The sequence below is a fragment of the Scyliorhinus torazame genome, chromosome 2, assembly GCF_047496885.1.
Source record: "Scyliorhinus torazame isolate Kashiwa2021f chromosome 2, sScyTor2.1, whole genome shotgun sequence".
In the NCBI taxonomy this organism is placed as follows: domain Eukaryota; kingdom Metazoa; phylum Chordata; class Chondrichthyes; order Carcharhiniformes; family Scyliorhinidae; genus Scyliorhinus; species Scyliorhinus torazame.
In genome coordinates this window covers 272,069,110-272,092,231 of record NC_092708.1, presented here as the reverse complement: position 1 = coordinate 272,092,231, position 23,122 = coordinate 272,069,110, and the positions used below count along the sequence as shown (strand labels likewise).

At 46.4% G+C, this 23,122-nt stretch overlaps 1 protein-coding gene across 1 annotated transcript in view; it reads right to left on the bottom strand.

The window, feature by feature from the left end:
* The window catches only part of ubr1 (ubiquitin protein ligase E3 component n-recognin 1), a 398,703-nt gene that overhangs the window by 232,105 nt on the left and 143,476 nt on the right, over nucleotides 1–23,122 (bottom strand). Inside the window, exons 16-20 of the mRNA XM_072487581.1 lie at nucleotides 9,484–9,545; nucleotides 8,221–8,331; nucleotides 6,638–6,703; nucleotides 4,712–4,813; nucleotides 3,660–3,723 (exon numbers count right to left, since the gene is read on the bottom strand). Coding sequence (XP_072343682.1) covers nucleotides 3,660–3,723; nucleotides 4,712–4,813; nucleotides 6,638–6,703; nucleotides 8,221–8,331; nucleotides 9,484–9,545 — 405 coding nt within the window. The remainder of the gene's footprint in view (nucleotides 1–3,659; nucleotides 3,724–4,711; nucleotides 4,814–6,637; nucleotides 6,704–8,220; nucleotides 8,332–9,483; nucleotides 9,546–23,122) is intronic.

The following is a 23,122-nucleotide window of genomic DNA, read 5'->3' as shown; positions in this document are numbered from 1 at the left end:
GGTCGTCTCTGCCCTGTCCACCTTCTCCCTATGGGCCCGGATTGAGATCAGCTCCCCTCTGACCACCGCCTTCAGTGCCTCCCACACCACCGCCGCAGACATTTCCTCCGTGTCATTGACCTGCAGGTAGCTCTGAATACATTTCCTCAGCCGACCGCACACCCCTTCATCCACCAAAAGTCCCACATCTAACCTCCAGTGCTGGCGCTGGTTACTGTCTTTGCTAACCTGCAGGTCAACCCAGTGCAGAGCATGGTCTGAGATTGTAATAGCCGAGTACCCAGTGTCCACCACTCCAGCCAGCAAGGCCCTGCTCAAAATAAAGAATCAATCCGGGAGCACACTTTATGCACGTGTGAGTAGAAGGAGAACTCCTTCACCCTCGGCTGCCCAAATCTCCAAGGATCCCCCCCCCCCCCCCCCCCCCCAATCAGCTCTATGAACCCTCTTAGTTCCTTTGCCATTGCTGGCACCCTGCCCGTATTCGAGCTTGATCGGTCCAAGCCAGGGTCAATAACTGTGTTGAAGTCCCCTCCCATGACCAACCTGTGCGAGTCCAGGTCCGGTATCCTCCCCAGCATCTTTATAAACTCTACATCGTCCCAATTTGGCGCATGTACATTCACTAATACCACCTTCACCCCCTCCAGTTTCCCACTGACCATAATATACCGCCCTCCCACGTCCGAGACTATTCTACCCGTCTCAAACACCTCCCGCTTATTGATCAGGATCGCGACCCCGCTAGTCTTTGAATCTAGTCCCGAGTGAAAGACCTGACTGACCCAGCTTTTCCTCAGTCTAACCTGGTTCGTTACTCTAAGGTGCGTCTCCTGCAACATTACCACGTCCGCCTTCAATCCCCTAAGATGCGCGAACACACGTGCCCTTTTGACCAGCCCATTCAACTCTTGAACATTCCAGATGATCAGCCTAGTTGGGGGGCTCATTTCCCTCCCCCTCCGCCGATCAGCCATCCCCTTTTTTAGACCAGCCTCCAGCCCGTGCTCCGCGCCTCCACCAGTCCATACCCAGGCAGCCTCTGCCCCCAACCTCCTCTCTGTCCCCTCAGCCCAAGTCCCTCCCTCGTCAGCAGAACATCCAACCCCCCCTCTAGTAACAACACCCTGTAACCCAACCCCTTTACTAAACCAAACATACGCCCCCCCCCCCCCGCCCCCGCGCTTCCGAGAGCTAGCTCGCCCAGCTAGCTTGGTGGCCTCTCATCCCTGGCGCCAGATAGTCTCCCACCTATTGTTCCCTCCCGGCTAATACAAACAAACTCCAACATCAATCAATCCCCACACAATTGCCCAACAGAAAAACACCAAGATCAAAACAAGCACACTCCCATCCCCCAACAGTGCAAATGAAAACCTTAACTCACTCAGCTCTACCGCTAGTTCCAAATCAATGCCAACAGCATCACAAACATCTTCCATGAAACGCAAAATGAGAAACTTTTTACAAGAGAAACAAAAACAAAAACATGAACGTTGCAGCCAAGTTCAAAAGTTCTCAATCCATCACCAGCCCTTTCTATTTCGCAAAGTCCAACGCGTCCTCAGACAACTTGAAGTAGAAGTGCTGATCCTCATGCGTGATCAAAAGACGGGCTGGGTATAACAGTCCAAACTTCACCTTTTTCTTAAAAAAGATCGACCTGATCTGGTTGAAGCCTGCTCTCCTCCTGGCCACCTCTACACGCAGGTCCTGGTAAACCCGCATGATGCTATTGTCCCATTTACAGCTCCACGTCTGCTTGGCCCACTATAGAATGCTTTCCTTATCCGAGAACCTGTGGAATCTCACCACCATTGCCCTCGGGGGCGGGAGGGGGGGGGGGGGGTGCTCCCATTCGCGGCTTCCTCACGAGTGCTCTGTGAGCCCTGTCTACCTCCAAGGGCCAGGAGAATGCCCCATCCCCCAGCAGCTTCACAAACATGTCTGCAATGTATGCCCCAGCGTCCGTTCCTTCGGACCCCTCCGGGAGCCCGACGATTCTTAGGTTCTGCCGACGGGACCTATTCTCTAGGTCTTCCACCTTCTCCAGGAGCTTCTTCTGCTGGTCCCTCAGCATCCCCACCTCCAGTTCCACCGCAGTTTGATGCTCCTCCTGCTCAGCCAGCGCCTTCTCCACCTTCTCGATCGCCTGATCCTGGGAGTCCAATCTATGCTCCAACCGCTCAATCGACTCTTATCGGGTCCAAGCAGTCCCATTTCTGTGTAGCAAAGCTTTCCTGAATGACTTGCATCAGCTTCTCCATCGACTGCTGGGTCGACAAGAGAGAGGTCCGAACCTCCGCCATGCTGTCTTCTGTTGCAGTTACAGCCCAAGCCTTCTCTATCTTTTTGTTTCTGCCCTTAAAACTTCTAGTCCTTCTCTCCATGCACCGAAGTGGGAATTCAGTAAACAATTGCCAATAACATCCGTTTTACAATTCAAGTCCAGTAGAAAAACGGGGGATAGGTCCAAAAGTCCGACCAGAGCGGGAGCCACCAAATGTGCGACTTACTCCTTCATAGCCGCCACCGGAAGCATGTGTCACAAAGTTGACTCATAATCGATGCTCTTATTTTAGATCCACAGAATTTCTCTAGTGCGAAGGCCATTTGGCCCATCGAGTCTGCACCAACCCTCCTAAACAGCACCCTACCTCTGCACACTCACCCACCCTATCTCTGTAACCCCACCTGACCTGCACATCCCTGGACACCAAGGGGTAATTTAGCATGGCCAATCCACCTAACCTGCACATCTTTGGACAGTGGGAGGAAACTGGAGCACCCGGAGGAAACTCATGCAGACACGGGGAGAATGTGCAAACTCCACACAATCAGTCATCAAATGTGCAAACTCCACACAATCAGTCATCCAAGGCCAGAATCAAATCCAGGGGCCCTGGCGCCGCGAGACAACAGTTCTAATCACTGTGCTGCTCTATCATCTTTGGCACAGAACTGTTCAAATGTCTCCACAAAAAATCCAATTAGATTCTTCAGATGAAGATGATATACAGATTGGGGAAAGATTTCAATTCCATTGTGGCTTGCATGCCCACTATGGAGGAAGCAGGGCAGTTTGAGAGCCCTCTTGAAAAGATTCGGTCTGTGGTTACTCTATTCCGGCTCACTACTTTTCAATCCTGTTAACTCCTGTTCTTGTGAGACTTTACCAAATTAAGGATGCAAAATATGTGTATTTTTTTGGCCTTTCGGCATTACTCTATTAGGGTTACTCTGTCTTCAAACCCATTGCTGTCTGTGACTGTGTTTTTCTCTGTTATTTTCTCTTAGTTTTTTTAAAAACTCTCTCCCATTCCTGTTCCTTTCTATGTTACTCTCCTTTGTTACCAAGTCTGTGGCTCTCCCCTTTCTTTTTCTAAAAATGAACATAGTTTTGGTTTGTTTCATTTTCCTTGGATGCATTTGTGGACAAACTTGAACAAGTTGTTAAATTGGAAGTATCAATAGGACATTAATTCAATTGGGCATATAACAACTATTCCAACAACATTTGTCCTGACTTGTGCAGCTAAAATCACTTTGGTGCATCGTCTGACACCTCATGGAATTGGATTGTTAAATTAAAATTTTTGTTGCATGCGTACAGTCCTACACATTATATCGATCTTTCAATTAATAAAATGAAGCCTTACCAACCACCATAATGATGTGGTGCAGAAATTCCTCTATTAGGACATTGGTCTGCTGAATTACATCCTGCAATACAGAAGTGCATGTATCTCATTAAACAGACCAGGAAATAAAAGTTAAAGCTGGTTTCCTTCAATTATTTTAAATGCAGTACTTTTGCCACTCTAATGAGAAAATTGCAAATAATTCAAAGGAGTTAAAAATGTATCATGCTTCATTTGGGACATTACTGCATTGGAGACACCTTCTGCCTCTGAAGGTAGCAGGTCAACCATTTGTAAACTTTCTAATTAGATGCTCACTTCAAGTATGACTCAATCGGTGTCTTCTTTCTTCTTCCTCTTCATATTTTTGGGACACTGGGACCAGTTCTGGGGCAGGAGGCACATATCAAATGGGATGGTTTACACCCCAACAAGACTGGCACCAATGCTTTTGCAGCAAGGTTTACCATGACATTAGAGAAGGTTTAAACTAAATTGGCAGAGGAACAGGAACCAACAAAAAGTAGGAGAGAGAAATATGGTGCATAAAGGAGTGAGAGTTTTAGATAATACTAGAGAAGAAAGTAATACCATTTTAGATATGAGTAAACTAAGAGGGGCTACGAGGAATACAAAGAGTTTCAGAATGCAATTCTGCAAATTTACAAAGCATAGTGAATATACTTGGAGAGCTACAAGCACAAATAGTGACATGGGAATATGATGCAGTGGCAACAATGGAATAGTGGCTTAAAAAGGGTGAGGATGTAGCACAACCCAAAGATGTGGAGGGTAGGTGAATTGGCGATGTTAAATTGCCCCTTAACTGGAAAAGAAAATATTTTGATACTTCAATTTTATTTTAAAAATAAAAATGTATATACACAAACAAACTCAGGGGTTATGGCCCTCAACTCAAAGTCCTAACACTGATGTGCAAGAGCAAAGCAAGAAGTAAACTTAATAAAACCCTTGGCTACAAAGACCAACTGAGAGTTAATAACTTTGTGAAGACCTGATTCAAAGCTAGACCATATGTATAGCCATAAAATAGAACACTTGGATTTTACCTTATTTCTTGGAACTGGAGACTTAGAAAAAACTTCAAACAGCTCAAATCTGGTCAATACAAACATCAGGAATTGATTTGGATCCATGATCGAAGCAGCAATCTACAATACAAAGGTAGTTTAAATTTATGTACCAGGATCAGTAACAATGAATAGAAGCAGATTACAGTAGTTACCTGGGAATTCTGTTACATTGTTGGGTTGGGAATGGCACTCAAAGTGCAATTGAGCAAGAATATATTTTATCAAAATGCAGGTTGAAAATCCCTTATCAGAAATGCTTGGGGCCGAATGTGCATCAGATTTTGGAATTTTTCAGATTTCGGAATACACTGCGCATGTGCGGCGTGTTGGAAATTTTGCATGTGCTCCGCGCATTGGGAACTGCGCATGCTCGGTGCGTGTTGGGAACTGCACAGGCGGGATGGAACATTAGGAACTAATGTGTGCGGCACGCATTGGGAACTGCTCATCGCCCAGGAGCCTTGTGGGATTTCCCACTCGTGATGTCACGTCAGCGCTCGGAAAAAAAGTGTGGATTTTGGAATTTCTCAGTTTTGGGAATTTTGGATAAGGGATGCTCAACCTGTATTGACAAATAATCCCTGGTTCAGTGTATAAATTAGCAAGAGGTGCGACAGTTAACACAATACTTTCTCAAACCAGCTACACCAGAATTGCATCAAATCCAAGTGGTGCGATAACCCCATTTTGGCAATCAGGTTGAGAACAGATTCTGAAGTAAACCACACTCTCAATAATGCAAAAGCAGCAGCTCAACACCACCCTTATTTTATGCCCCTGAAGTAAACAGATTCTTAAAATGAGTATAAATGAACCTAAATTATTCCTCATTCAATTTTTAAAAATTCAACTTGTATAAGATTTCTTTTTAATGTCGTTTTTGAAGACAATACTCAACGATACTTGCAACCTTTAAACAATTATCTAGTTACAAAGGCCCAGATACCATGGATATCCACCTTCCTTCACTCAACACCCTAAAACAATTAACAGATTCTACAGCAGCATGTCCACTCCATGACACAAGAGAAGGATGAACTTACTTTGTTAACCGTTTTACAGCTTGGGCGGCTATAGCCTGAGCGGCTATTTTCACTCATTTATCACCATGGACTATGTGCAATAAGAAATTGATATAATGTCATTGGATTAAATTTTTAAAACCTAACAGCTGGAGAATGGGATTCTATTTTCCTGCTGGAAGCGCACCCCCATCTGCAGGTTTCTTGGCAGCTTGGAATGGCTTCAATGGGAAATCCAATTGACAAACAGCGGAATTCTCTCTTGACAATTCCCAATTGGTGAAAATGGGAAGATTTTGCAAATTATTAAATTAACTTTCAGGACACCTCCACACAAATATTCCATGGAAGTATGCTACTCTAGAAGACAATGCAGGCAAGTTGTTCCAATCTGGATTGCACTTACTGAGGTTGGTGGAAGATTTAATTCTAACTTTCAAAAAGGAATCGGCTTTATACTTGAAGGGGAAATATATTGTAGGGCTATGAGGAAAGGGCAAGAAGTGGGACCAATTGGATAGCTCTTTCAAAGAGCTGGCACAGGCTTGCTAGATTAAATGACCTCTTCTGTACTGTAACAATCAATAATTCTATATTCTGTTCTGCATTATGCAAATTACATTGTCAGGAGGCGTTTTGATCCTTTTCCCTTAGCCAAATGGTCCAGTGTTGTTCATTACTTTTCAAGTCATTTAACCAATTAAAAAAGATAATGGAGTTGGTTGATTGTGCCAGGAATCCCTGGTACTGAATTCCATTGATGTATTTCTGAAATGTAACAACACTAAGCTACCTCAAACTGGTGTGTTTGTTCAACATGGCAACTGCTATTGAATAAATTAAATTTTCACAAATAGATTTTAAAATGTGACAACCATACCTGTAACATGATTATGTCTTTGTCAAACATTTCTTCCCTCCATTTTACATTTCGGTAACAAAACACCTTAAAAGAAAAATAAAGGAATAAAGTTACCACCTTGCCATTAATTCCAGTATCCATTTAACAGCAACAAAAAGCAATCAAGTGAATCAATTAGAACGACTCTAAACAGATTACTTTTTATCAGATGCAGAAATTAATGGAATTACAGGTAAATGATCAAATAAGACAACATATTTATGAATGACTTGCGAACACCCTCAATACTAGATTAACTTTACATTATAAAATATGTTAAATGAATCCAAATGCCAATTTAAATCTTATTGATTTGATAAAATTTGGGTTTAGTAAATCTATGTACCCATTTTGTTCAGGATCCATAATCCTCCCATTTTTGACAACTCTGATCCAACTGTGCCAAAAATAATCCCCAGAGTTCCGACTGGCTAAGCTGTGACACCATAAGACCATTAGACATAGGAGCAGAATTAGGCCACATGGCCCATCGAGTCTGCTCCACCATTCAATCATGGCTGATATTTTCTCATCCCCATTCTCCTGCCTTTTCCCCATAACCCCCTGATCCCCTTATTAATCAAGAGCCTATCTATCTCTGTCTTAAAGACACTCAGTGAATTGCCTCCACAGCCTTGTGCGGCAAAGAATTCCACAGACTCACCACCCTCTGGCTGAAGAAATTCCTCCTCATCGCTGTTTTAAAGGATCGTCCCTTTAATCTGAGATGGTGTCCTCTGGTTCTAGTTTTTCCTACAAGTGGAAATATCCTCTCCACATCCACTCTATCCAGGCCTCGCAGTATCTTGTACGTTTCAATAAGATCCCCTTGCATCCTTCTAAACTCCAACGAGTACAGACCCAGAGTCTTCAAACGTTCCTCATACGACAAGTTCTTCATTCCAGGGATCATTCTTTTGAACCTCCTCTGGACCCTTTCCAAGGCCAGCACATCCTTCCTTAGATATGGGGCCCAAAACTGCTCACAATACTCCAAATGGGGTCTGACCGGAGTCTTGTACAGCCTCAGAAGTACATCCCTGGTCTTGTATTCTAGCCCTCTTGACATGAATGCTAACATTGCATTTGCCTTCTTAATTGCCGACTGAACCTGCACATTAACCTCAAGAGAATTGTGAACAAGGACTACCAAGTCCCTTTGTGCTTCTGCTTTCCGAAGCATTTCCCCATTTAGAAAATAGTCTATGCCTAGATTCCTCCTTCCAAAGTGCATAACCTCACACTTTTCCACATTGTATTTCATTTGCCACTTCATTGCCCACTCCCAAGGGCGGATTCCTCATTCTCAGGTTTCCATGAGTTGTGCATCTCAAACCAATTAAAACTGACTCTTCCCTCTTCATTCTTTGTTTCCATTTCCTGTCTGCCAAATGATTTGATTCCTTTTGGAAAAACTGCAGAGATCAGAAACGGAGCAGGGCAAGAGATAATAAATATGAACCCATATTCAGCCAATTCATTTTCTTTTGTAAAGAGGATTCACCATTCAAAGGTCAGAAGACTTTTCACACATAAACGTAAAATCAACATGTCCATAGTACCTGATTTACTAAGGAAAATCCATTTCTTCTCCACATATCAGCCGAGACCTGAGACAGCAGCACTAAGCAGCGCAATGGGTAGTCCATCAATTTTTCTACTTGAAACTCTGACTGTAATAATTACAGAATAGTATGTGGTTAGTATAGTTCAAGAATATATTACAAGGTACAATTACTGCTTAATGTGACACCATTTTGTTACTCTAAACAATCAACAAACATCACAGGGGCGGTACCAGTGTTTAAGACTGCTGCCTCAGAGCATCAGGGACCCGGGGTCGATTCCAAACTTGGGTGACTATGTGGAGTTTGCACATTCTCCTCGTGTCTGGGTGGGTTTCCCACCACAGTCCAAAGATGTGAAGGTGAGGCAGATTGACCATGCTAAATTGCCTCTAGGCATCCAAAGGTTAGGTGGGGTTATGGGGGTGGGACAGGGGAGCGGGCCTAGGTAGGTTGCTCTTTCAGAGGATTGATGGAGACTCGAATGGGCCTCTTTCTGCACTGTATGAATTCTATGATAGCATCAGCAATGTGTAAATTTAAATGCTTCCATGTTTAAGTAGCTGTATTTTCTTTCCACTTTTTAGTGAATACTGTACCTTATTTACTCAAAACTAGGATTAAAAAAACGTAACTCTAACATTTCAAAACATAGGTGTAATCTTTTATGCAACTCAAAAAACTTTGAGACCATGGTGCAGATTTGTTTGTTTTCAATTTCTATAGTGACATTTCAGGAAGGAGCAATGGGAGGGGGGGGGGGAAGAGAGAGAGAGAGAGAGAGAGAGAGAGAGAGAGAGAGAGAGAGAGAGAGTCGGGACACAAAAACTGTACGCCTTCATGCTTTAGGCAAGATTTTCAAAAATAAACACACTCCAAATCCAAAGCTTTAATAATGATTAAATGTAGAACTTTTATAGGCATGAAACATATATATGTAGCATAGAATCATAGAGAACAGACAGAGGCCATTTGACAATCTGGTTGATTTGAACAAACTGGAGATTTCACTGCTGTACTAAATCACTCGTCACTTTTCGCATTATGGGAACACAAAAAATTACATATTTAAAAACAAAACAGTACACCAACAAGTTGGGAAAATAAAGTGCCAGGCTGCATTTTCAATTATTTAACAGCAAATCTCTTGACACCTAACATAAATAACATTGTAAACTAAAGGATAGAGAATGTTCAGACTTTTGAGAGAAAATTTGGCAGAGAGAGAAGAGGAACCTTTTTTTAATGCTCTTTACTTACTGGAGGCACAAACTCTTCCAACTTGTTAATTGCTCCACTCTTGTTTAGATGCACATGTAAACCTATAACAAACAGTAACATGTAAGAATCTGTTGAATAGTTATCAACATAAGCAGCAAAATGGTAAGAATTCATCCTGGTACTCTAGAGAAACCAAATAAGTCAACTTGAATGTAGATTTTAATTTGGCCAAACCACTGTCATAATTAATATGACTACTATCACTTCCAGCAGCCTGTCAAAACCAGGTGTTTTAAGGTTAAAATAATCTTCCAAAAAATTAAAGTTAGGTAGGGCAAATCTAGAAGCTGGCATGTGTTTTCCCAATGTTAAAGCACGCCATATGTTCACCAGTACACTGTACCAAATTCCAGTTCCGATACAGCCCATGTTGTAGATTTTGAGGTTTAAAAAGTACTGAACACACTAATTGGGGACATGACCACAACATGTGGATATGGTTAGCTGGTTCCTCCTTTACACCTCTCATATTTATCTTCTACCTCTGAAGAACCTGCTCATTCTTTTCTTTGTCAGATGGGCCCTATATACTATCTTGAATTGCACCAAGCTCATCCTAGCACATAAAATGTAGTATTGACCCTGTGCATAATTTCACTCCATCCCCCCCCCATTTCAACTCTTCCTCCTACTTTTATTTCATCTCAAGTGGTGGTTTCTTTGTGTCCATTAGCCATCTATAAATGTTAGTAACTCTTCAATCCCCCAACATATCTGGCAAGAACAATTTGTCAAGCAGGTTGTTATCTGGTAGTCGAGGAAAAGAGGACAACTCCTTTTTCACCAAATTTGTAGATATTTAAATTTCTCCTCCCTCTGCATTTTGTCTTTCTCCCTCAATCCTTCGAAGATCTTTCACCTGTCTCAACCCCCCTTTATCCAACCGTGCCAGGGTGAATTGGTGGTTTCCATAAATAGGGGCTAGCACCAACATGTTTCTCAAACCAAAATGCCGTCTCAATTGCCTCAAGATTTTTTTTTTTATTAAATATTTTATTGAAAATTTTTGGTCAACCAACACAGTACATTGTGCATCCTTTACACAATATTATAACAACACAAATAACAATGACCTATTTTATAAACAATAAATGAATAAATAATAAATAACAAAAATGAAAACTAGCCCTAATTGGCAACTGCCTTGTCACAAGTAACACTCTCCAAAAATATAATTTAAACAGTCCAATATATAATTATCTGTAGCAACGACCTATACATACTATACAGTATATATGAACAACCCTGAGAGTCCTTCTGGTTCCTCCTCCCCCCCCCCCCACCCCACCACCCCCACCCCACCACCCCCCCCCCCCACCCCACCACCCCCCCCACCCCACCACCCCCCCCCCCACCCCCCCCACCCCCCCCCACCCCCACCCCTCCCACCCCCCACCACCCCCCCCACCCCCACCCCTCCCACCCCCCCCCACCCCCCCCACCCCCCCCACCCCTCCCACCCCCCCCCCACCCCCCCACCCCACCCCTCCCACCCCCCCCCCACCCCCCCCCCCACCCCACCCCCCCCCCCGATCCTGGGCTGCTGCTGCTGCCTTCTTTTTCCCATTCCGTCTATCTTTCTGCGAGGTATTCGACGAACGGTTGCCACCGCCTGGTGAACCCTTGAGCCGACCCCCTTAGGACGAACTTAATCCGCTCTAGCTTTATAAACCCCGCCATGTCATTTATCCAGGTCTCCACATCCAGGTCTCCACCCCCGGGGCTTGGCTTCTTTCCACATTAGCAATATCCTGCGCCGGGCTACTAGGGACGCAAAGGCCAAAACATCGGCCTCTCTCGCCTCCTGCACTCCCGGCTCTTGTGCAACCCCAAATATAGCCAACCCCCAGCTTGGTTCGACCCGGACTCCTACTACTTTTGAAAGCACCTTTGTCACCCCCATCCAAAACCCCTGTAGTGCCGGGCATGACCAAAACATATGGGTATGATTCGCTGGGCTTCTCGAGCACCTCGCACACCTATCCTCCACCCCAAAAAATTTACTGAGCCGTGCTCCAGTCATATGTGCCCTGTGTAATACCTTAAACTGAATCAGGCTTAGCCTGGCACACGAGGACGACGAGTTTACCCTGCTTAGGGCATCTGCCCAGAGCCCCTCCTCGATCTCCTCCCCCAGCTCTTCTTCCCATTTCCCTTTTAGTTCATCTACCATAGTCTCCCCTTCGTCCCTCATTTCCCTATATATATCTGACACCTTACCATCCCCCACCCATGTCTTGAGATCACTCTGTCCTGCACCTCTTGTGTCGGGAGCTGCGGGAATTCCCTCACCTGTTGCCTCGCAAAAGCCCTCAGTTGCATATACCTGAATGCATTCCCTTGGGGCAACCCATATTCTCGGTCAGCGCTCCCAGACTCGCGAACTTCCCATCCACAAACAGATCTTTCAGTTGCGTTATTCCTGCTCTTTGCCACATTCCATATCCCCCATCCATTCCCCCCGGGGCAAACCTATGGTTGTTTCTTATCGGGGACCCCCCCAAGGCTCCAGTCTTTCCCCTATGCCGTCTCCACTGTCCCAATCTTCAGTGTAGCCACCACCACCGGGCTTGTGGTGTAGTTCCTCGGTGAGAACGGCAATGGGGCTGTCACCATAGCCTGTAGGCTAGTCCCCCTACAGGACGCCCTCTCTAATCTCTTCCACGCCGCTCCCTCCTCCTCTCCCATCACTTACTCACCATTGAAATATTAGCGGCCCAATAATATTCACTTAGGCTCGGTAGTGCCAGCCCCCCCCCTATCCCTGCTACGCTGTAAGAATCCCTTCCTCACTCTCGGGGTCTTCCCGGCCCACACAAAAACCCATGATGCTCTTTTCAATCCTTTTTAAAAAAGCCTTCGTGATCACCACCGGGAGGCACTGAAACACAAAGAGGAATCTCGGGAGGACCACCATCTTAACCGCCTGCACCCTCCCTGCCATTGACAGGGATACCATATCCCATCTCTTGAAATCCTCCTCCATCTGTTCCACCAACCGCGTTAAATTTAACCTATGCAATGTGCCCCAATTCTTAGCTATCTGGATCCCAAGGTAACGAAAGTCCCTTGTTACCTTCCTCAACGGTAGGTCCTCTATTTCTCTACTCTGCTCCCCTGGATGCACCACAAACAACTCACTTTTCCCCATGTTCAATTTATACCCTGAAAACTCCCCAAACTCCCCAAGTATCCGCATTATTTCTGCATCCCCTCCGCCGGGTCCGCCACGTATAGTAGCAAATCGTCCGCACACAAAGATACCCGGTGCTCTTCTCCGCCCCAAAGTACTCCCCTCCACTTCTTGGAACCCCTCAACGCTATCGCCAGGGGCTCAATCGCCAGTGCAAACAATAATGGGGACAGAGGGCATCCCTGCCTTGTCCCTCTATGGAGCCGAAAATATGCAGATCCCCGTCCATTCGTGACCACGCTCGCCACTGGGGCCCTATACAACAGCTGCACCCATCTAACATACCCCTCTCCAAAACAAATCTCCTCAACACCTCCCACAAATAATCCCACTCCACTCTATCAAATGCTTTCTCGGCATCCATCGCCACTACTATCTCCGTTTCTCCCTCTGGTGGGGCCATCATCATTACCCATAACAACCTCCGTATATTCGTGTTCAGCTGTCTCCCCTTCACAAACCCAGTTTGGTCCTCGTGGACCACCCCCGGGACACATTCCTCTATTCTCATTGCCATTACCTTGGCCAGGACCTTGGCATCTACATTTAGGAGGGAAATAGGTCTATAGGACCCGCATTGTAGCGGGTCCTTTTCCTTCTTTAAGAGAAGCGATATCGTTGCTTCAGACATAGTCGGGGGCAGTTGTCCCCTTTCCTTTGCCTCATTAAAGGTCCTCGTCAGTACCGGGGCGAGCAAGTCCACATATTTTCTATAGAATTCGACTGGGAATCCATCCGGTCCCAGGGCCTTTCCCGCCTGCATGCTCCTAATTCCTTTCACCACTTCTTCTACCTCGATCTGTGCTCCCAGTCCCACCCTTTCCTGCTCTTCCACCTTGGGAAATTCCAGCCGATCCAAGAAGCCCATCATTCTCTCCCTCCCATCCGGGGGTTGAGCTTCATGTAATTTTTTATAAAATGTCTTGAACACTCCATTCACTCTCTCCGCTCCCCGCTCCATCTCTCCTTCCTCATCCCTCACTCCCCCTATTTCCCTCGCTGCTCCCCTTTTCCTCAATTGGTGTGCCAGCAACCTGCTCGCCTTCTCCCCATATTCGTACTGTACACCCTGTGCCTTCCTCCATTGTGCCTCTGCAGTGCCTGTAGTCAGCAAGTCAAATTCTACATGTAGCCTTTGCCTTTCCCTGTACAGTCCCTCCTCCGGTGCTTCCGCATATTGTCTGTCCACCCTCAAAAGTTCTTGCAGCAACCGCTCCCGTTCCTTACTCTCCTGCTTCCCTTTATGTGCCCTTATTGATATCAGCTCCCCTCTAACCACCGCCTTCAACGCCTCCAGACCACTCCCACCTGGACCTCCCATTATCATTGAGTTCCAAGTACTTTTCAATGCACCCCCTCACCCTTAGACACGCCCCCTCATCTGCCATTAGTCCCATGTCCATTCTCCAGGGTGGGCACCCTCCTGTTTCCTCCCCTATCTCCAAGTCCACCCAGTGTGGAGCGTGATCCGAAATGGCTATAGCCATATACTCCGTTCCCCTCACCTTCGGGATCAATGCCCTACCCAGCACAAAAAAGTCTATTCGCGAGTAGACTTTATGGACATAGGAGAAAAACGAGAACTCCTTACTCCTAGGTCTGCTAAATCTCCACGGGTCTACACCTCCCATCTGCTCCATAAAATCTTTAAGCACCTCGGCTGCTACCGGCCTCCTGCCAGTCCTGGACTTGGACCTATCCAGCCCTGGTTCCAACACAGTATTAAAATCTCCCCCCATTATCAGCTTTCCCATCTCTAGGTCCGGAATGCGTCCTAGCATCCGCCTCATAAAATTGGCATCATCCCAGTTCGGGGCATATACGTTTACCAAAACCACCGTCTCCCCTGTAGTTTGCCACTCACCATCACGTATCTGCCCCGTTATCCGCCACTATAGTCTTTGCCTCCAACATTACCCGCTTCCCCACTAATATAGCCACACCCCTGTTTTTCGCATCTAGCCCCGAATGGAACACCTGCCCCACCCATCCTTTGCGTAGCCTAACCTGGTCTATCAGTTTCAGGTGCGTTTCCTGTAATATAACCACATCTGCCTTAAGTTTCTTAAGGTGTGCGAGTACCCGTGCCCTCTTTATCGGCCCGTTCAGCCCTCTCACGTTCCATGTGATCAGCCGAGTTGGGGGGCTTCCTACCACCCCCCCTTGTCGATTAGCCATCACCTTTTTCCAGCTCCTCACCCGGTTCCCACGCAGCTGTATCTCCCCAGGCGGTGCCCCCCCGCCCATCCTCTCCCATACCAGCTCCCCCACCCCCCCGCTAGATCCCCCGCTAGATCCCCCGCTAGCGTAATTACTCCCCCCATGTTGCTCCCAGAAGTCAGCAAACTCTGGCTGACCTCGGCTTCCCCCTGTGACCTCGGCTCGCACCGTGCGACGCCCCCTCCTTCCTGCTTCTCTATTCCCGCCATGATTATCATAGCGCGGGAACCAAGCCCGCGCTTTCTCCCTTGGCCCCGCCCCCAATGGCCAACGCCCCATCTCCTCCACCTCCCCTCCTCCCCCATCACCACCTGTGGGAGAGAGAAAAGTTACCACATCGCAGGATTAGTACATAAAACCCCTCTTTGCCCCCCACATTCGCCCCACCACTTTGTTCGAACGTTCTTTTTAATAACCCGCTCATTCCAGTTTTTCTTCCACAATAAAAGTCCACGCTTCATCCGCCGTCTCAAAGTAGTGGTGCCTCCCTCGATATGTGACCCACAGTCTTGCCGGTGCAGCATTCCAAATTTTATCTTCTTTTTATGAAGCACCGCTTGGCCCGATTAAAGCTCGCCCTCCTTCTCGCCACCTCCGCACTCCAGTCTTGATAAACGCGGATCACCGCGTTCTCCCATTTACTGCTCCGAGTTTTCTTCGCCCATCTAAGGACCATTTCTCTATCCTTAAAAGGGAGGAATCTCACCACTATTGGCTCTGGGAATTTCTCCTGCTCTCGGTCCTCGCGCCATCACTCGGTATGCTCCCTCCACCTCCAACGGACCCGCCGGGGCCTCCGCTCCCCATTAACGAGTGCAGCATCGTGCTCACATATTGCCCCGACGTCCGCTCCCTCCACACCTTCAGGAAGACCAAGAATCCTCAGGTTGTTCCTCCTTGCGTTGTTTTCCAGTGCCTCCAAGCTTTCCACACATCGTTTCTGATGTGCCTCCTGCGTCTCCGTCTTCACCACCAGGCCCTGTATATCGTCCTCATTCTCGGCTGCCTTTGCCTTCACGACCCGAAGCTCCCGCTCCTGGGTCTTTTGTTCCTCCTTTAGCCCTTCGATCGCCTGTAGTATGGGGGCCAACAGCTCTTTCTTCATTTCCTTTTTGATCTCTTCCACACAGCATTTCAAGAACTCTTGTTGTTCAGGGCCCCATGTTAAACTGCCACCTTCCGACGCCATCTTGGTTTTTGCTTGCCTTCCTTGCCGCTGTTCTAAAGGATCCACTGCAATCTGGCCACTCTCTCCTCCTTTTTCCATCCATATCCAGGGGGGATTCCCTTCTGGTTTACCGCACAGTGTTTTTAGCCGTCAAAATTGCCGTTGGGGCTCCCATCAAGAGCCCAAAAGTCCGTTTCACAGGGAGCTGCCGAAACGTGCGACTCAGCTGGTCATCGCCGCACCCGGAAGTCCGCCTCAAGATTTTTAAGGAAGGTGTCATCACCGGACTTTCTGTAAACTTGCCCTGGGAGTGGGGCCGCAGCTAAGCTTTCAAGCTAGCCCCCTTACACGGTGCTTCCTCCACCTGTACCCCATTCCACTTCTCCCTCTCTCCATCATTGCCAAATATTCTGTAGATTCGCTGCCCAGTAATAATACAAAAGATTGGGGAGTGCCAACTCTCCCACCCTGCCGATTCCTTTATGAAAGCACCTGTTGAATTGGTGGAATTTTACCAGCCCATATAAAACCCAAAATTATTCTATCAATTTCATAGAAGAATGTCTTGGGTAGGAATATTGGAATGGATTGAAACACAAATAAAAATTTTGATAGGATGTTCATTTTTATCATTTGTACTCACCAAGCTAATGAAAGTGGAAGGGTATCCCACCTTTTTAATCTTCCATATCCCACCAGGCCTGTCAGATTCCATTTATACATTGTGGTCCAGTCATGAGCCACCTGAATACCCAAGTACCTGAATCTACTTTTGTTTAGTTTGAATGGAAAATCTGTCTCGCTCCCCAGGAGTATTTATTGGAAAAGTTGCAGCCCGAGAAGGTTCCAAATTTTTGCAATATATTCACAATCTCATCCATACATTTCAATGGGTTGGATATATAATAAATCATCCACATATAGCGAAATGCGCTGTTTTCTACTTCCTCTAACAATACCTGACCATTCCAAAGATGCTCGGAGTGCAATAACGGAATTTTGGATTTCGGTATTTAAAACAGTAACAAAAATTGAGATGGCGGAAGTATTACCGGGACCTCCTGAGGCAATTTTTGGAGTGTCGGAAGTACCAGGACTAATAGAAGGGAAAGGAGCCAATGTGGGCCGCCTTTGTCACATTGATTGCCTGGAGGTGAGTTTTATTGGAATGGAAGTCAGAAGATCCGCCAAAAATATCGACATGGTTGGGGGATATTGAGGAATTCCTTAAACTTGGAAAATTACATTTGCCCTTCATGACTCAGGTGGAGGGTTCTGGGTGAAATGGTGGCTGTTCTCATCTCTATTTACAGATCTGTTTGTTGGCAGCAGGTAAGGGGGAGGGGGTAGGGAGGTGGGAAGAGGGAGTAGGGAGGTGGGAGAGAGGGAGGGTAGGGAGGTGGGAAGAGGGGGTAGGGAGGTGGGAAGAGGGGGTAGGAGGTGGGAGAGGGAGAGGGGAGGTAGGGAGGTGGGAAGAGGGGGTAGGGAGGTGGGAAGAGGGGGTTAGGGAGGGGAAGGGTGGGAAGGGAAGGGGGTAGGGAAGTGGGAAGAGGGGAGGTAGGGAGGTGGGAAGAGGGGGTAGGGAGGTGGGAAGAGGGGGTAGGGAGGTGGGAAGAGGGGGTAGGGAGGTGGGAAGAGGGGGTCGGGAGGTGGGAGAAGAGGGGGCAGGAAAGAAAGGAATGGTTTAATGAAAATAAGGGAAAATCCTCAAATTAGGAGAATCGTATTTTGTTGTTAAATAATTGTTTGTATGTTGTTATGCATATCCTGATTTGAATAAAAATATATATTTAAAAAAATACTGAACAATGAAGTATAAAAGGTTTCCATGATTTAGTATAGAACAAACATTGATAATTGTCAAGAACAAAATAAAATCTGGTACCAAACTATTAAGCCTCTCCTTAAAACTTAAAAGCACAAAAATAGCAACTATCCTATTCTGGAGTGTTTATAAGACAGTAATCTAATCTAAATTTGACATGATTTGAATCCTTGGATTGATACTGCCTTGTACTTACACCGCTATACTCCCATGATTGTTGAGATTTCTACATGCCTTATTCATATTTGCTTATCTCAAATATCCAAGGATCAATTAACTTTTATGATAAAAAGAATGCACGTATACAAGCGTCACTGGTCCTCGACCTTGCATTTAATGAGCTTGATACTGAGACTAATCAGCACCCAAAAGGCAAGAATTGTTCCAAAATGCCCCTCAGTTCATTCTTAGTTATATTTTCAAACAAAAGTTTACATCCTTCCCAAGTCCAGTGGTACAGGTAGTATGGGCCATACAGATCGGAAGGTTCCTAGTCTAGTTTCTGGCCTATGTTGGTTAGTTTCAGCCAAGGTATAATAGGGCAGTATAATTGTCCTTATGCTTTTTGACAGAAGGATGGAATGAGAAAAAATAACCACGGTTCCTACCTCGTGGAATACAGATGTAGTCATAGGTAGCATACTGAACATTCAAAAAAGAACTGAGAAGGGGAGGATATTGCTGGGAACCACCATTAGCTAGCAATTTTTAAAAGTCAGGGCATCAGGTATTCGCAGGTCAGTATTCATTTCAAGTTTTTTCCTATCCCACGGTTGTTGTGCGACCAGATGGAAAAACAGTCCCCAAGTGTCGGAAGAGGGTCCCACATGGTGCACACTTGGATTTTGGCACTCAACCAGACTGCTGCATTATTGCCAAAACTGTAATGCTAAACTGAATGTCTGAATTTGAAGAGAGTTGGAGAGAAACAAAATGGACAACAGTGTCACTAATTGGTTGAGGATGAATTGTTGTGGTCATGTCTTTTTACCTGGAGTTAGGGGTTAATAAAGAACATTTTGAAATTCTGGTGGAGAGGAAACCCGAGACACTACACGTGTAGTGTCTCCCACCCGCCCTCCTCCTCTAACCTAATAATAAAATTCTGGTGGAGAGGAAACCCGAGACACTACACGTGTAGTGTCTCCCACCCGCCCTCCTCCTCTAACCTAATAATAAAACCCTTTGGTGTGAGGTAAGTACCATATTTTATTATTGTTATTAATTATTTTTTTTTTTTATATATAAAAAAATTTAATTTAGTTGTTAGCCAGATCTTGGTAGAACGTTACAGGAATGGCAGGGAAGGGAGTGCGATGTTCCTCCTGCAGGATGTTTGAGGTGAGGGATGCCGTTAGTGTCCCTGCTGATTTTACCTGCAGGAAGTGCTGCCATCTCCAGCTCCTCCAAGACCGAGTTAGGGAACTGGAGCTGGAGTTGGAAGAACTTCGGATCATTCGGGAGGCAGAGGGGGTCATTGATAGCAGCTTCAGGGAATTAGTTACACCAAAGATTGGAGATAGATGGGTAACTGTAAGAGGGACGGGGAAAAAACAGTCAGTGCAGGGATCCCCTGCGGTCGTTCCCCTGAGAAACAAGTATGCCGCTTTGGATACTTGTGGGGGGGGGGGGGGGGGGAGACTTACCAGGGGTAAGCCATGGGGTACGGGCCTCTGGCACAGAGTCTGTCCCTGTTGCTCAGAAGGGAAGGGGGGAGAGGAGCAGAGCATTAGTAATTGGGGACTCTATAGTCAGGGGCACAGATAGGAGATTTTGTGGGAGCGTGAGAGACTCACGTTTGGTATGTTGCCTCCCAGGTGCAAGGGTACGTGATGTCTCGGATCGTGTTTTCCGGGTCCTTAAGGGGAGGGGGAGAAGCCCCAAGTCGTGGTCCACATTGGCACTAACGACATAGGTAGGAAAGGGGATAAGGATGTCAGGCAGGCTTTCAGGGAGCTAGGATGGAAGCTCAGAACTAGAACAAACAGAGTTGTTATCTCTGGGTTGTTGCCCGTGCCACGTGATAGTGAGATGAGGAATAGGGAGAGAGAGCAATTAAACACGTGGCTACAGGGATGGTGCAGGCGGGAGGGATTCAGATTTCTGGATAACTGGGGCTCTTTCTGGGGAAGGTGGGACCTCTACAGACAGGATGGTCTACATCTGAACCTGAGGGGCACAAATATCCTGGGGGGGGGGGGGGGGGGAGAGATTTGTTAGTGCTCTTTGGGGGGGTTTAAACTAATACAGCAGGGGCATGGGAACCTGGATTGTAGTTTTAGGGTAAGGGAGAATGAGAGTATAGAGGTCAGGAGCTCAGATTTGACGTCGCAGGAGGGGGCCAGTGTTCAGGTACGTGGTTTGAAGTGTGTCTACTTCAATGCCAGGAGTATACGAAATAAGGTAGGGGAACTGGCAGCATGGGTTGGTACCTGGGACTTCGATGTTGTGGCCATTTCGGAGACATGGATAGAGCAGGGACAGGAATGGATGTTGCAGGTTCCGGGGTTTAGGTGTTTTAGTAAGCTCAGAGAAGGAGGCAAAAGAGGGGGAGGTGTGGCGCTGCTAGTCAAGAGCAGTATTACGGTGGCGGAGAGGATGCTAGATGGGGACTCATCTTCCGAGGTAGTATGGGCTGAGGTTAGAAACAGGAAAGGAGAGGTCACCCTGTTGGGAGTTTTCTATAGGCCTCCAAATAGTTCTAGGGATGTAGAGGAAAGGGTGGCGAGGATGATCCTGGATAAGAGCGAAAGTAATAGGGTAGTTATTATGGGAGACTTTAACTTTCCAAATATTGACTGGAAAAGATATAGTTCGAGTACATTAGATGGGTCGTTTTTTGTACAGTGTGTGCAGGAGGGTTTCCTGACACAGTTTGTTGACAGGCCAACAAGAGGCGAGGCCACATTGGATTTGGTTTTGGGTAATGAACCAGGCCAGGTGTTGGATTTGGAGGTAGGTGAGCACTTTGGGGACAGTGACCACAATTCGGTGACGTTTACGTTAAGGATGGAAAGGGATAAGTATACACCGCAGGGCAAGAGTTATAGCTGGGGGAAGGGAAATTATGATGCCATTAGACGTGGCTTGGGGGGGATAAGGTGGAGAAGTAGGCTGCAAGTGTTGGGCACACTGGATAAGTGGAGCTTGTTCAAGGATCAGCTACTGCGTGTTCTTGATAAGTATGTACCGGTCAGGCAGGGAGGAAGGTGCCGAGCGAGGGAACCGTGGTTTACCAAAGAAGTGGAATCTCTTGTTAAGAGGAAGAAGGAGGCCTATGTGAAGATGAGGTGTGAAGTTTCAGTTGGGGCGATGGATAGTTACAAGGTAGCGAGGAAGGATCTAAAGAGAGAGCTAAGACGAGCAAGGAGGGGACATGAGAAGTATTTGGCAGGAAGGATCAAGGAAAACCCAAAAGCTTTCTATAGGTATGTCAGGAATAAGCGAATGACTAGGGACAGAGTAGGACCAGTCAAGGACAGGGATGGGAAGTTGTGTGTAGAGTCTGAAGAGATAGGCGGGATACTAAATGAATATTTTTCGTCAGTATTCACTCAGGAAAAAGATAATGTTGTGGAGGAGAATGCTGAGCTCCAGGTAAATAGATTAGATGGCATTGAGGTACGTAGGGAAGAGGTGTTGGCAATTCTGGACAGGCTGAAAATAGATAAGTCCCCGGGACCTGATGGGATTTATCCTAGGATTCTCTGGGAGGCCAGGGAAGAGATTGCTGGACCATTGGCTTTGATTTTTATGTCATCATTGGATACAGGAATAGTGCCAGAGGACTGGAGGATAGCAAATGTGGTCCCTTTGTTCAAAAAGGGGAGCAGAGACAACCCCGGCAACTATAGACCGGTGAGCCTCACGTCTGTAGTGGGTAAAGTCTTGGAGGGGATTATAAGAGACAAGATTTATAATCATCTAGATAGGAATAATATGATCAGGGATAGTCAGCATGGCTTTGTGAAGGGTAGGTCATGCCTCACAAACCTTATCGTGTTCTTTGAGAAGGTGACTGAACAGGTAGACGAGGGTAGAGCAGTTGATGTGGTGTATATGGATTTCAGCAAAGCGTTTGATAAGGTTCCCCACGGTAGGCTATTGCAGAAAATACGGAGGCTGGGGATTGAGGGTGATTTAGAGATGTAGATCAGAAATTGGCTAGCTGAAAGAAGACAGAGGGTGGTGGTTGATGGGAAATGTTCAGAATGGAGTTCAGTTACAAGTGGAGTACCACAAGGATCTGTTCTGGGGCCGTTGCTGTTTGTCATTTTTATCAATGACCTAGAGGAAGGCGCAGAAGGGTGGGTGAGTAAATTTGCAGACGATACTAAAGTCGGTGGTGTTGTCGATAGTGTGGAATGAAGTAGCAGGTTACAGAGGGATATAGATAAGCTGCAGTGCTGGGCTGAGAGGTGGCAAATGGAGTTTAATGTAGAGAAGTGTGAGGTGATTCACTTTGGAAGGAAAAACAGGAATGTGGAATATTTGGCTAATGGAAAAGTTCTTGAAAGTGTGGATGAGCAGAGGGATCTAGGTGTCCATGTACATAGATCCCTGAAAGTTGCCACCCAGGTTGATAGGGTGGTGAAGAAGGCCTATGGAGTGTTGGCCTTTATTGGTAGAGGGATTGAGTTCCGGAGTCAGGAGGTCATGTTGCAGCTGTACAGAACTCTGGTACGGCCGCATTTGGAGTATTGCGTACAGTTCTGGTCACCGCATTATAGGAAGGACGTGGAGGCTTTGGAACGGGTGCAGAGGAGATTTACCAGGATGTTGCCTGGTATGGAGGGAAAATCTTATGAGGAAAGGCTGATGGACTTGAGGTTGTTTTCGTTAGAGAGAAGAAGGTTAAGAGGAGACTTAATAGAGGCATACAAAATGATCAGAGGGTTAGATAGGGTGGACAGTGAGAGCCTTCTCCCGCGGATGGAAATGGCTAGCACGAGGGGACATAGCCTTAAACTGAGGGGTAATAGATATAGGACAGAGGTCAGGGGTAGGTTCTTTACGCAAAGAGTAGTGAGGCCGTGGAATGCCCTACCTGCTACAGTGGTGAACTCGCCAACATTGAGGGCATTTAAAAGTTTATTGGATAAACATATGGATGATAATGGTATAGTATAGGTTAGATGGCTTTTGTTTCGGTGCAACATCGTGGGCCGAAGGGCCTGTACTGCGCTGTATTGTTCTATGTTCTATGTGTTCA